This window comes from Oratosquilla oratoria, chromosome 3 (assembly GCF_046742065.1).
Source record: "Oratosquilla oratoria isolate Oo_2021 chromosome 3, ASM4674206v1, whole genome shotgun sequence".
Lineage (NCBI taxonomy): Eukaryota > Metazoa > Arthropoda > Malacostraca > Stomatopoda > Squillidae > Oratosquilla > Oratosquilla oratoria.
This window is the reverse complement of record NC_134779.1, coordinates 33,494,286-33,509,285: the sequence shown is the minus strand read 5'-3', so window position 1 is coordinate 33,509,285 and position 15,000 is coordinate 33,494,286. Positions and strand designations below refer to the sequence as shown.

At 37.7% G+C, this 15,000-nt stretch overlaps 1 protein-coding gene across 2 annotated transcripts in view; it reads right to left on the bottom strand.

Annotated features, from left to right (window-relative positions):
- The window catches only part of LOC143021382 (glycine receptor subunit alphaZ1-like), a 206,593-nt gene that overhangs the window by 1,590 nt on the left and 190,003 nt on the right, over positions 1-15,000 (bottom strand). For both annotated transcript variants that reach the window (XM_076178821.1, XM_076178829.1), the window contains exons 6-9: positions 12,944-13,078; positions 11,698-11,798; positions 9,153-9,313; positions 8,364-8,493 (exon numbers count right to left, since the gene is read on the bottom strand). In XM_076178821.1, the coding sequence (XP_076034936.1) occupies positions 8,364-8,493; positions 9,153-9,313; positions 11,698-11,798; positions 12,944-13,078 (527 nt within the window). The remainder of the gene's footprint in view (positions 1-8,363; positions 8,494-9,152; positions 9,314-11,697; positions 11,799-12,943; positions 13,079-15,000) is intronic.

Genomic DNA, 15,000 nt, shown 5'->3' with positions numbered 1-15,000 from the left:
AGAACATTGGTACAATAGGGACGCCAAACATTGAAAGACAAGGTTGAATACAAGGGAAAATTCGTTATGATCTTTGGTGTCCTACAGTCAATGGATGATGACAATCACACACGAAGACATCGTAAAAATGCTTAAAGGGATTAGATCCTAAAAAATAGGATTGGATAATTGTTTATGGGATTGAATTCCTCTTAAAGGGTCTGAATCCTTTAAAAAAAATCCAACCAACTTAAGAGGTACCCGACCTCATTAGAAAGGATCCAAACCTTTTTAAGTGTTAAGACATCATGAAGTGTATGACCAAATACCTTTCAGATAACCTATCATTAACTGGCTTTAACAGCTAGAACAATGTCCGAACTTAGATTATTTCTCTCGATTTAGTTCACCAAGTGATCCTAGACTTTTGCACTAAAACCCAATAGGGTACAATTGGACACAAACCAAACAATACCCTACACCATAACTTAACTAGGGTTAAAAATCATGAAGAACATACACAGTAGGCGGGTGCGGTGTACCGCCTTGGGTGTATGGTCTGTGAAACGAAGGAGACCATAAGTTAGACACGAAAAAGACTTGTAACTTGGGTGGAAGAACAACACCAACGGGCAGCAAGACCCAAAGACCCAGCGTCAACCCTCCACACACACACCACGAAGCGCCAACACAACATTCATTGATTCAGAAACAAAACTCTGTACAGGAAAAACTGTAAGAAGAGGAGACTGTTCTTTGGGGGCATGGAGAACTAAAGAGAACAGCATAAACATACAAACATCAACATTAGTACAAGGAGCACAACTTGGCGAATTAGCACTTTGGAGTAAAGTCGTGTGTACATTTGATGATTCTACGAGTCAGGCACATCTCGTAAGAGGGAACGCGGCAAGTCTCGGCATTGCAGTTCCTCTCCCAGGTAGCACCTTGGGCTTATGTTTCACTATTCCCCAGAGTACCCCCCAAGACAACCTTGGACTAGGATCGAAACATCGAAACCTGATTTAGTGTCTGATGAGTTCGTTTTACTTTGATATGAATCTCAGACTCCAGGTCTTCACGAATATATATATATATATATATATATATATATATATATATATATACACATATACATATATTCCCCTGAAGATGTGAAATACATGAAAGCTTGGGAATTACGTGTTTCTTGTTTTCCTTAGTAGTAACCAACAAATTATTGGATCATGTGCGAGTTTTGTGATTTATCTGCATCTATATATATATATATATACATATATATATATATATATATATATATATATATATATGTGTATGTGTGTGTGTGTGTGTGTGTGTGTGTGTGTGTGTGTGTGTGTGTGTGTGTGTGTGTGTATATAATATATATATATATAAATATATAATATATATATTTGTGTATGTGTAATCATATGTTTTTGTGCACTTATGCACTTAACAAAAGCGTATGCATTTATATCTACCTGTGTATATATTATTGTGTGAAAGAACTATTTTCCCAAGTAATCAGAATTAGGCAACAGGTACTAAGATCCCTTCTGATATCAAAATGAAAAAAAGACAAAGACGAAAAAATACGAGAAAGACATCAAGACGGACGTGAGGTATTTTCTTTGTGTTTTTTTATTCATGTAATAATTTTGTTTGTTTATTAATTTATTATTATTATTATTATTTTTGTATACCCAAATATATACACACTCCCAAATACTCACTCACCTTCTTTGCCTCAGTGTGTATTGAGTAAGTAAATAAAAAAAGAAACACTAAATAAAGGAATTTTAGCTGATACATGCATAATGGTGTCCACTTTATATCCAACATATATATATATACATATATATATATATATATATATATATATATATATATATATATATATATATATGCAAAGTAGACCACTTGGAAAAAGAAACTAACGAAGCAGAGCGCTTTCGTATATTACATCTTCAGTGAAGATGTAATATACGAAAGCGCTCTGCTTCGTTAGTTTCTTTTTCCAAGTGGTCTACTTTGCATAAGTGAACACACGTACCCGTGTTCTTATTAGCATATATATATATATATATATATATATATATATATATGCATATATATATATGCATATATATACATATATATGCATATATATATATATATATACGTATATGTATATATATATATATATGAACGCTAGTAATCAATTTGTGCAAAATAAGTCAGCATATATCTTGTTCTATTTGTAATCGGAAAAATGAATTAATTTCATAAACTGGATAACATTAAACTTGTAAAAATGTGATTTACGTTAAATGTCCTATTAATTTTAGTAATAAGAGAAATGGAAAATTAAGGTCATTGTACATGTGTGTATGTGAGCGTGTGCGTGTGTGTATATGTCTGTGTGTTTGTGTGTGCGTGTATGCATCTATGTGTGCGTGTATGTGAGTATTTGTGTGTGTATGTGTGTATGCCTGTATGTGTGCGTGTATGTGGGTATTTGTGTGTGTGTGTGTGTGTGTGTGTGTGTGTGTGTGTATGTGTGCGTGTATACGGGTATTTGTGTGTGTGTAAGTATTGGTTTCTATGCTTGCACAAATCTCAGTTGGGTGTGTTGCGTGTGTGTATGTGTGTGATTCACCATGGTCTTAGATCACGTGCTGGACCCGGAAGAGAGCTCAGAGCTCATATATGTATGTGTGTGTGTGCATAAGAAAGATACTTTTAGATGATGTGCGTATTGTAGCGCTTGTAGATGAAGAGAGTGGACATAAGAAGAGGAGAAAGAGAAGCCAAAGAAATTAAAAAAAAAGAGGAAGAGAGGAAGAGAGGAAAGAACGGAACCTAGAGAACGATGAAGAAGAGAAAGGTAGAGTTGCATGTACTTAGGGCACAGGTGACCCAATGCCAGAACGCGTCACTAAACACTGAGTCCGCTTTCACACTAGCGTTTCCGTACGCGCGTTCGGGTGCGCCGCGTTTTATCTTTCAGTGGAGTTCAACGGGACCGCAAAACGCGTCGTGTGAAAGGCCCCATCGAACTCCATTGAAAGTAAGAACGCGACGCACCCGAACGCGCGTACGGAAACGTTCGTGTGAAAGCGGCCTGAAGAGGTAAGGTGTGTCTTTAAACCGGCGCCATATTTGATTACACAAGAATGGAGGAGACTGTAAGAGAACATAGGGAGTCCCACGTCCCTTACCACCTGACTTCACTATCTATAAAGTTATCTAATGTTTTCTTAAAACAAACAGTTGTTTCATAAGACCATAAGGATGAGGGAGACTACAAGAGACCATAAGGCCTATACTAGACAGTTAAATGTCTCTTACCACCTTTCATTCCTATCTATGAAGTTATCAAATGTTTTTTTAAAACAATCGGTTGTTTCGTAAGAACATAAGATTGGAAGAGACTGCAAGAGACCATAAGGCCTACACTACGCAGTTCCATGATGTCTAATCGTCTCTTAAAACAACCAATTGTCTCGTAATAACATAAGAATGGAAGAGACTGCAAGGGACCATAAGGCCTACACTAGGTAGTTCCATGTCCCGTACGACCCGTCGTCACTACATAGTTACTAAGTCTATTTATTGCGTGATATTCTCGAAAAGGTTATCTGTGGAGCGAGGATATTGGTCCCTGTCGTTACAAGTAATGGGAATGATTGAGATTGAGGCAATTTTTTTTTTTTTTTTTTTTTTTTTTTTTTTTTTTTGTATGATACGTTTCAAGATTAATATGTATACCGCGATATTGGACTGATCTATTTGATTCTGTCCTCATATATATATATTATTTTTTCTTAATATTCTTTTTTTCTTAATATCTGAATACTCAGAGGCTTCACCTTTTATCTGTTTATTTATTTATTTAACTATATTTAGAAAGCTTGACCGAGTATGATAAAAAAAAAAAAAAATCCTGATCACATTTCCTAACCATTTCGACCTTTGTTCTTGAAAAACATAAAGTGAGTTACACACGCCAGGAGGCGCTGATTATCTGCGGCCGAAACCGTGACCTTTGCCCTGTTATGCGCTTTGGGGGACTGTTGGGGATGTGACAGCTAACTACTACCACTGCTGGGAATCAGAGAGGAGTGCGGGATTCGAACCCGCAAACTAAGCAAATGCGAGACCAGCACGCTACCGATTGCGCCACAAGATTTGGACTCCGTTGCATCAAAATCGTGATAGACAAACACACAAGCAGACATGTACAACAAAGAGCTATTCATACAGACATATACATACACGTGTGCATGCAAGTATACATACATGTATGCATACATGTATGCGTGCTTTTGTGTGATCGTGCGTATGTGCATATGCGCGCGTGCATGTGTGTGTATGTGTGGATATGTATGTGTATATGCGTGAAGATATACATATGCATATATTTGTGTGTAGATGTATAATATATATATATATATATATATATATATATATATATATATATATATATATTAATATATATATATTTATATATATTATATATATATATATATATATATATGCGCAGATTGATCACTAACAACGCACGTGATCCAATTTTTTTTGCTGGTAACCACAAAGGAGATCGGAAAGAAACAGTAATCCCCCAAGCGCTTTCGTGTTATTCCAATCTTCAGGGGAATTATGTTAATAACACGAAAGCGCTTGGAAATTACAGTTTCTTTCCAATTTCATTTGTGATTACCAGCTAAAAAAAAAAATATATATATATATATATATATATATATATATATGTATATATATGTATATGTATATATACATATGTATATATATATATATATATATATATATATATATATATATATAAACACATAATCGTGTGTCAATTATATACCTTAAGTATAACTGTATATGAATATGTATAATCGTGTATAATTGTTCAGTGCTTGTGCGTATGCATGCATGGATGTATGTGTACATGATTGTATGTATACATGTGAGTTTGTATACTTTTGGATCTATGCACATGAATGTGTAAACATGAGTGTATGCAAATGAATGTACTCGTATATTCATGGGCATACAGTATATATACTTTGGTAAAGTAGGTAAGAGACTCATTGTAGAGAGAGTGTAGAAGTCACTGACCAATTTATTTGCGTATTGAGAATACAGGGATATGTTTTTGGAAGTATAGATCAGATATGAAAGAATACAAAGGACAACGTTGTAGAGCAGCGGTTCTCATTAGGGGTGAAATTCACCCCCAGGGGGGAATTTTGGGATTTCTGGGGGTGATCTGTGACCACAGTCAGCTTACGGGGTGAGGAAAGCAATTATAGGTTTTGGCCTATCTGGCCTGTCACCTGGGCTGGATTTATACTAATTTGGGGAAAATATATACTAATTTGGAAAAAATAAAAGGGTTTTTAGTGATATTTGCATATTATTTAGAATGCATCTTTTGAAACAGACAATCTTGGAAAGGAGTGGGGGAATGACATTCTGACAAATGGTGAAAGGGGTGAATGGGCCAAGTGAGGCTGAGAACCCCTGTTGTAGAGGAAATAATTCTTTTCAAGAAAGGCGAAGGATCCATAATCCAGGCGTCTGTTTGTCTTGAAGCAAATAAAGGAGAAATGGAGGAAGAGGAGTGAGTGGATATAAATGTAATTTTTAGACTTAGAAAAGGCACGTGAGTATTCAGTGGAGAGATTTATGGAGCACGAGGCAGTGAAGAGTATATACAGAGACCTAATGACATGATTAAGGTTACATAGCGAAGAGACAGGGACGTGGAAGGGGTGTGTTATGTCTCCAGAATTGTTCAGTGTTTACATTTAGAGAGAGATGGGCGAAAAAAGTCTCGACAAATCGTTACTGATAATTACGTCGAGAATCTTTTCACTATCCACTTTTGCTAACGACTTTCCAAATAACTTGTAATCATACTTCCTGTTATTTTTACCTATGTGCATAACCTTGCATTTACTTGTGTTAAATTTCATTAGCCACTTTTCAGACCATTGCTGTAGTTTATCTAAATCTTCTTGAATATATAATTGGTTTAAGTGATCATTTGCCATTCCGCACAGTTTTGTATCATCAGCAAATTTGGAGACAATAGATTTCAGTCCGTGGTCAATATAGTTTATATATACTATGAATAGAAGTGGCTCAAGAACGGAACCCTGAGGAACTCCACTCATAACATTTTTCCATCCAGAAGTCTTGCCATTTAGAACAAATGTTTTAAAAGTCTCGACAATGTAAATGGGATCTTGAGCGAATTTGGAGGAGAGAATGTCACAGTGATAGGTGATCGGAGTCCTAAAATAAAGATTTAACAAAGAAAAAGTGAAAACAAGAAAGTGTGGAGACCCTGGAAGAGTGGAAGGAGAAAAGTGGAATAGTAATTCTTGAAAGATGATTATCTTCTTGTTGTTGTATATTAAAAGTTTATTTGTCGTAGGATGCTATAGTTCAGGGGTGACCAACCTTTTGTGAGATATGATTTACTCTTTCTATAGTTACCCTGATGCTATCTACCAGCCTAACACAGGATTAGTCTGTCTTTATGAATATAATTGTATGTTACTCAGACATGTCCATTATTATAAATACAAGCATAACTTATTCCCAGAAAAAAGGAGAAATACAACAATCCAAATATCGTGAGTACTTGGATATGCTATTGCAGCTATTTACATGACAGCTTCTGAAGGATGAATTATTAACAGGTATAGTAATGTGATCGACTTAAAACAGGCTTGTGATCGACTTGAAACAGGTTTGTGATAGACTTGGTAGTTAAGTGTTATTTTATGTATTTATTCATTTATTCTTTATTTGTTTTTAAGAGCGTCCCACCTTCCCCATCTGGTTTTGAGAGTTAGATCAACATTCGAGGAATGTTTTTTTTGCAATGTATATGTGTGCATATGTGTACATTTCGTTTGTGTATGTGTGTGTGTACGTACTTGTCCGTGCGTGCGTGCGTTTGTGTGCATATTGTGTATATTTGCTTTGTATATGTCTATGAACATACTTTGTGTATGTGTGTGCATGTATGTTCATGCTTCAGATATGTGTGCGCATGTGTATATTTCGTTTGTGTATGCGTGTGTGTACGTACTTGTGCGTGCGTGCGTGCGTTTGTGTGCATATTGTGTATATTTGCTTTGTATATGTCTATGAACATACTTTGTGTATGTGTGTGTGTGTGTGTGTGTGTGTGTGTGTGTGTGTGTGTGTGTGTGTGTGTGTGCAGATATGTGTGAATTCTTACATGTAGGTGAGTTTGTATGTGTGCGTGCGTGCTTATCTACACCGTGAATGTACAATTATTTTTCCACTTAGAAAATCTAATCAGTATAAGCGTTGACTTAGATTCTAGAAGCAAGTATTATGTTAGTATCACTTGTCTAGATTGCACTGGTTGAATTAGTATTACTTTTGTGCAGTTTTCTAGAAATAACCCCATAAGTATCATTGTTAAATTGATTTTCATTTATCTATTTTATCTATTCTTATCTATATCATCTAATTATTTAATTAATTTTATTGTATTCTATTTATTAATTGTATTCTGTTTTATTGATATATTGTATTTATTTGATTTCAGTCTTATTCATATATTTTTGTTTTGTTTTATTTGATTGATTTTTTTTTTTTTTTTTTTTTTTTTTTTTTTTTTTTTTTTTTTTTTTTTTAAGACCAGACAAGTAATTCACTCAAGGAGCAGAATCTAGATCACAAAATAATTTTCTAGAATTCACACTCGTTGTACATTACAATGTACTAATGGGGTTAGATTTCTAGAGACAGATACATTTTCTCTATTCGGAATGTCTCTAGTTCGGAACTTTCAAATATTCGGAACAAAAACACATTTCGGAAATATTCACCAGAATATTAGGAAACGCTTCAAGTATCTGGGCTTTTCTAGATTTGGATTTTTTCCGTACCGAATGTTAGAGAGAAATTCAGATTTTTTTTTTTTTTTTTTTTTTATAAATTCCGGCTTTTTGATAGAAATTGCGGATAATTTTTTTTTTATACAAATTCTGGATATTTTTTTTTATAGAAATTACGGACTTTTCAAGATTTTTTTTCGTTTCAAAATTTAGAGAGAAATTCCGATTTTTTAATGGAAATTCCGGATTTTTTTTTATAGGAATTCAGATTATTTAGATAGAAATTTCACTTTTTTTATCGAAATTCTTTTTTTATATAGAAATTCAGATTTCTTTTATAGAAATTCCGAATATTTTACAGATTCCGAATTTGACACAGGAATGCCGGTTTTTTTTTTTTTTTTTTTTTCTAGTAATTCCGAATTTCTAAGAGAACTTCCGAATTTTACAGAGAACCTTTTACAACAAGCTGGAAATTATGAGAAAGAGTGCTCGGTGGAGGTTTCTTACCTTGATGGCAATACTGCTGATTTTCCCTTCCCTTTTGTCTGGTGCCGGCGGTTTCTTGCCGCCATCCCCGGACCCGTCGCCGAGGATGATGTTGACCACAGCGTACTCCATGAGCGCCATAAACACGAAACTGTAAGCGCCCACAGGGGGGAGATCAGATATCGGGAGCTTAAGAACATTGATGCTATTGTTATTATCTTTTTTATTATTATTATTATTGAGTTGTTGTTATTATTGCTGTTATTGTTATTATTGTTATTATTATTAATGTTATTGTTGTTGTTGTAGTCGCTATTATTACTATTGTTATTATTATTATTATTATTATTATTATTATTATTATTATTATAATTATTATTATTATTATTATTATTATTATTATTATTATTATTATTATTATCATTATTATTATTATTATTATTATTATTATTATTATTAACGTTATTATTATCACTATTGTAATAATTATGTTTGCATATATCATTTCAGTGTTATCACATTATTACGCTCTATATTTGATGAACAACTATTGTTATCAAGATTGGTAATATATTAATTTCTAAGTTGTTTTACTTAGAAATTTAGAATCTAAGAACACATGACTTCTCAAAAATCCGAATTAATTTATCCTAGACCTAAAACTAGATTCTTTAATCAAGGTTCGACCGCTTCAACCAAAACAAACAGCATTCGAGTAAAACAAAACAAACCTAAAATTTCATTCATAGGATGACTTTGTTACAGTTCACAACGAAGAGAAAGATAAACGTATAGGGTACTTATCCGTACACAGTGCACGAGGACATGAAGGCGTCTATAGTCTTTATATAGGATACAGGGGGGAGGGCGGCCTGGGACTTCGCGTGCTGCGTCGAAAGGGTCAGAAGTGAGGTCACGCCAAGTGTGACCCGAGCTGGGGCGATCTCGGGCTTGATCCAGAAGGATACCCACTGCAGAAGAAGGCGCAGAAGAAGGCGTTGAGTGGACGAAGACGGGATACAGGTGGTTCAGGAAGATGAATGAGATTGTTAGTTGTACAAGGAAAAGCAAGGCTCGCGATACACACACACACACACACACACACACACACACACACACACACACACACACACACACACACACACACACACACACACACACACACACACACACACACACACACACAGAGCATTACCCATAGGTCGGTCATATATGAGCTCTGAGCTCTCTTCCGGGAGGGAAATAGCTGTCGATCACGAGTCCAACACCTGGTCCAAGACCATGGTGAATCACACACACACACACACACACACACACACACACACACACACACACACACACACACACACACACACACACACACACACACACACACACACACACACACACACACACACACACAGCATTACCCATAGATCGGTCTTATATGAGCTCTGAGCTCTCTTCCGGGAGGGAAATAGCTGTCGATCACGAGTCCAACACCTGGTCCAAGACCATGGTGAATCACACACACACACACACACACACACACACACACACACACACACACACACACACACACACACACACACACACACACACACACACACACACAACTCGTGGCGCAGTGGTAGAGTTCCCGGCCGTCACTACGGCGGTCCGGGTTCGAATCCCGGCACGGGGTGAAATAAATTCAATATCGCTGCGCTGCAAGTTGTTACTTCAACTCTCGTGGGCGGGGAGTTGTGTGTGTGGGTGTGTGTAAGGTCACAACATTACCCATAGATCGGTCATATACGAGTTCTGAGCTCTCTTCCGGGAGGGAAATAGATGTCGATCACGTGTCCAACACGTGATCGAAGACCATGGTGAGTCACAAGGAGAGCACGCGCGCGCACACACACACACACACACACACACACACACACACACACACACACACACACACACACACACACACATAAGGTGGCGCAGTTGGAAGAACGATGTACTACTAGCATGGTGGAGCGCGTAGTGCTTGGTTCGAATCCTCCCAAGGGCCGAAATTAATTTCGGTACAGCTGCGTTTCGGGTCGTTACTCTGACTCTCGTGGGCGGGGAGTTGGGGGTGTGTGTGTGTGCAAGGTCATAGCATTACCCATAGATCGGACCTACGAGCTCTGAGCTCTCTTCCAGGAGGGAAATAGCTGTCGATCACGAGTCGAACACGTGATCCAAAAGACCAAGTGAAGTGAAGTGAATACACACACACACACACACATGCACACACACATACACATATACACTGGAATTTCTGCAATATGAATAATGATGAATAATGTATCACCCGAGCGGAGAATATACAGATAGCATCGTTAAGATGACTAGGATCAGGTATTGAGAATGAGATTTCCTGCATTAGATTGTCTGAAAAGGCGGTTCTCAGAATTAGCACTAATTTCTAGAACTAGAAAGACATGCTTAGGAGCTGTGGTTGAAGTCCTCTCCTTTTTTATGGAGATTAAAGAAATTTGGAGTTTAAGAATACATTCTCTCTGTTCACGTTGAATACCAATAGATGGCTCTGGTATTCATGGTAAAGATTGTAAGGTCTCTCTCTCCCTCTCTCTCTCTCTCTCTCTCTCTCTCTCTCTCTCTCTCTCTCTCTCTCTCTCTCTCTCTCTCTCTCTCTCTCCGTCTCTCTCACTTTCACCTCAGCATTGTCTAGAAAGTACACATGCTAAAGTAATTTTTATAATATTTAGTTCCGATTTTTTAATTCATAGTAATGTTTCAACAAATTTATGCTAATAAATAATAGTAATAATTTCTGACTTACGAAATTATATGAAAAGTCTCCAAATAAGATATCTTGTGATTATGGGATTCTATCAGCAAACTCTTATGATAAAAATGTTCAACTTACGAACATTGATGATTAATTTCGACTTACGACTTCTTATATATTTTGACTTACGTTACCATATATTTCAATTTACGACCTTGATGGTTAATTTCGACTTACAACCTCTTATAAATTTGACTTACGATCTCATATATATATATATATATATATATATATATATATATATATATATATATATATATATATATATATATATATATATATATATATTTCGACTTACCTTTTACCTATTTCGACTTATGGCCTTTTACATGTTTCGAGTTACGACATTTTACATATTTTTATTTACCTTTTACATATTTCGACTTACGACCTTTTTATAACAGATTTCTAATTACGGACATGATGGCTATATATTTCGACTTGCGACCTTTTACATGTTTCGGCTTACGACCTTTAACACATTTTGCTCTACGACCTTTTTCCATATTACGACTTACGACCTTTTTAAGATAACAGGTTTCTACTTACGGACATGATGACGATGAGACACGTCGGGATGTAGGTGTGGAATACGTAGTATCCGAGACGCCTCTTCAGCTTGAAGATAACTTCGAGACAAGTGAAGTTACCTGCGAGGGAAGGGCGTGTCAGGAGGGAGTCAATAGATCGTGCCACGGAGAGGGGGGGTTGGGGTGGGGGGATGGGGGTTTGGACATTTGTCTTGAGTGATTGAGTCATTTTATCTATCTACTTATCTATATGTTTATGTATATTTATCTTAAATTTGTTAATTTGTATTATTTTTGTTATTATGATTATTATTGTTATTGCTATTGTTACCAATATATTTATTATGTATTGTTACTATTATTTTTATTATTATTATTATTATTATTATTATTAATATTATTATTATTATTACTATCATTATTATTATTATTATTATTATTATTATTATTATTATTATTATTATTATTATTATTATTATTATTATTATTATTATTATTATTATTATTATTATTATTATTGTTATTGTTATTATCATTATTATTGTTACTCGTATTATTGTTGTTCCTCTACCTCCTCCCTCTCACCCCTCCCTCTCACCCCTCCCTCCCACCTCTCCCTCTCACCCCTCCATCTCCCCCTCCCTCATCCTCCCTCTTCTCTGTGATCAAAATCTCGTGCTTTCTACCAAGAGATGCCCTCACCTCCCTGTTAGTATAAAACATCTAGTATGCCTCATTATATTCAAGAGGGCTCTCTCACTCCCCTTCTCTCTCTCTCTCTCTCTCTCTCTCTTTCTTTATCTCTACTTCTGTTGTAGTGTTACTATATTCATGTACTTCAAACACTTTACATCTAGTTTTTATGTTATCTTATATTTACATTATTCCATTTTACAAGGAATTCAAGGAATTTATTCCTTTTTCACTCACACTTTTTCACTCTGCGTGGAGCAGTGGGTAACGTCCCTGCCTTGAAACGCGGAAAGTCCGAGTTCGATCCCCAGTAAGTGCTAAACACTTTCATAGCTTTCCAATGGCGGATATTAGAGGTGCGGTAGACGAGTTTTGTATATATGGTCGAGCTGGTTAAACTGATTTCAAACTTCATTCACAACCATAACCATTCAAACATACCAAAATCACATACAACCCTTCTCACTATACATACAACCTTTATATCCAAGCCGGATTAAGCCACCATGATGATGTACAGGGGATAGGCCGGGCCTGCAGTGGACCCCACCAGCGACTTACGCCATCCTCACCTGTGGAGTAGACTTGGGTACAGTCGGATGTGATGTTCTGGATGATGTTCTGTTGCGGAAGTTCAATGCTCTCATCCACAACCAGAGGAACATCGGGGTCCCACTCGAAAACAAGCTCCTCCGTTGTGTGGGACACTGCAAGAACACACACGAGGATGAGGTTGATAGACGATGGTAACATCATTGTGGTGCATTGTGAGGTTGATAGACGATGGTAACATCATTGTGGTGTATTGTTTGTGTGAGCAAATGGGCGGGTTACGGGAATGAACTCTCAAAGGAAGAAGCGGCCTTGAATTATAAAAAAGGTTATGTGTGTATCCATAAAGAGAGACCTTTGGGAATATAGTCTGGAATAAATTAAGGTTAAGATTTCTCTGTTTTCCCACCCTTGTCAGCCTGCCACGATCTCTCCCTCCATCTCTCTCTCTTTCTCTCTCTCTCTCTCTCTCTCTCTCTCTCTCTCTCTCTCTCTCTCTCTCTCTCTCTCTCTCTCTCTCTCTCCACACAAACACACACACAGATATATATATATATATATATATATATATATGTATGTGTATATATATATATATATATATATATATATATATGTATGTATGTATGTATATATGATATGTAGAGAGAGAGAGAGAGAGAGAGAGAGGGAGGGAGAGAAATCGTGGCAGGCGTATTATAATTTGTTGGAAAAGTTTGGTAAGTATAAAAAGATCATGAGAGGCCCTATACCTTTATGTTTGAAACGCAAAGGTTACAATCAATGTATACTGCCAGCAATAATCTACGGATGTGGGACATGCTAAGGAGTGCACAGAGAAGAATGAAGAGATCAATGGTGGGAATAACGCTGAGGGACTGAAAGAGAGCAAATCGGGTGAGAGAGCAGACGAGGTCAAAGATATTGCGCAGGCGGCAAAAGAGAGGAAGTGGAATTGTGCAGGTAAGTTAGCGCGAACGACTGATGACCGATGGAGCAAGAGTGTTACTGAGTGGACGCCGCGAAGTGGTAAGCATGCAAGAGGGAGACCAGACAGAAGGTGGAGAGACGAGATATAGAAGTTTGCAGGAGTGACGTGGCAGAGGTTGACGCAGTTGTGTGAGTCATGGAATGCTATGAAAGAAGCCTTTGTTTAGAAGTGGACTCAGGATGGCTGAATTTATACACATACACACATACACACACATGCACACACACACACACATTCGTCTTCGTCTTCCTTCTCTTTCTCCTTCCCCGCTACCTTTGCTTTATCATCCTTATCCTCCTTCATCTTCTTCCTTTTTTTCCTCTACCCTCTGCCTTCTTTTCTTCCTCCTGTTCTCCCTCTTCCACATTTTCCTTCTCTGTCTTTGTCCTTTTCTTCCTTTCCCTCCCTCTTTTTCTTACTCTTCTTCCTCCCCTCTACCTATTGACCCTCTTCTCCCTCCTTATCATCTTCCTCCTTATGTTCTCGCGGCACTGTCCAGCCTTTGAAGATCTCACGCGCCACATAGCCCCCCTCCCCCGCCGCCTCCACCCTTGACTAGTCTCTCGTCAACCACGATAACATTAAGGTTCCAAGTAGGGCTCCCCATCGAGCGCAGTACGGGATCGTCGGTTGGTTGTCCCTCGGCGGAGTTCCACAACTTAAACAACCCATGGCTTATCGCTCCTTCAAGAAAGAAGGGAGAAAGAGGGAAGGGAAGGGAAGGAGGAGGGGAGGGGAGAGGAGAGAGGGAAGGTGGAGGGGAGGGAGAGGGAGGGAGGAGGGGAGGGTAAGGGAGGGAGGAAGAAGGAGGAAAGGGACGGGAAGGAGGGGGAGGGTAAAGGAGGGAGGGAGGGAGGGTAAAGGAGGAAGGGAAGGAGGAGGATAAAGGAGGGAGTGAAGGAGGAAGGGAGGGAGGAGGAGGGAAGGGAAGGGAGGAATGAAGGCAGGGTAAAGGAGGGAGGGAAGGAGGAAGGGAGGGAGAAGGAGGGAAGGGACGGGAGGGACGGAGGTAGGGTAAAGGAGGGAGGGAAGGAGGAAGGGCGGGAGACGGAGGGAAGGGACGGGAGGGACGGAGGTAGGGTAAAGAAG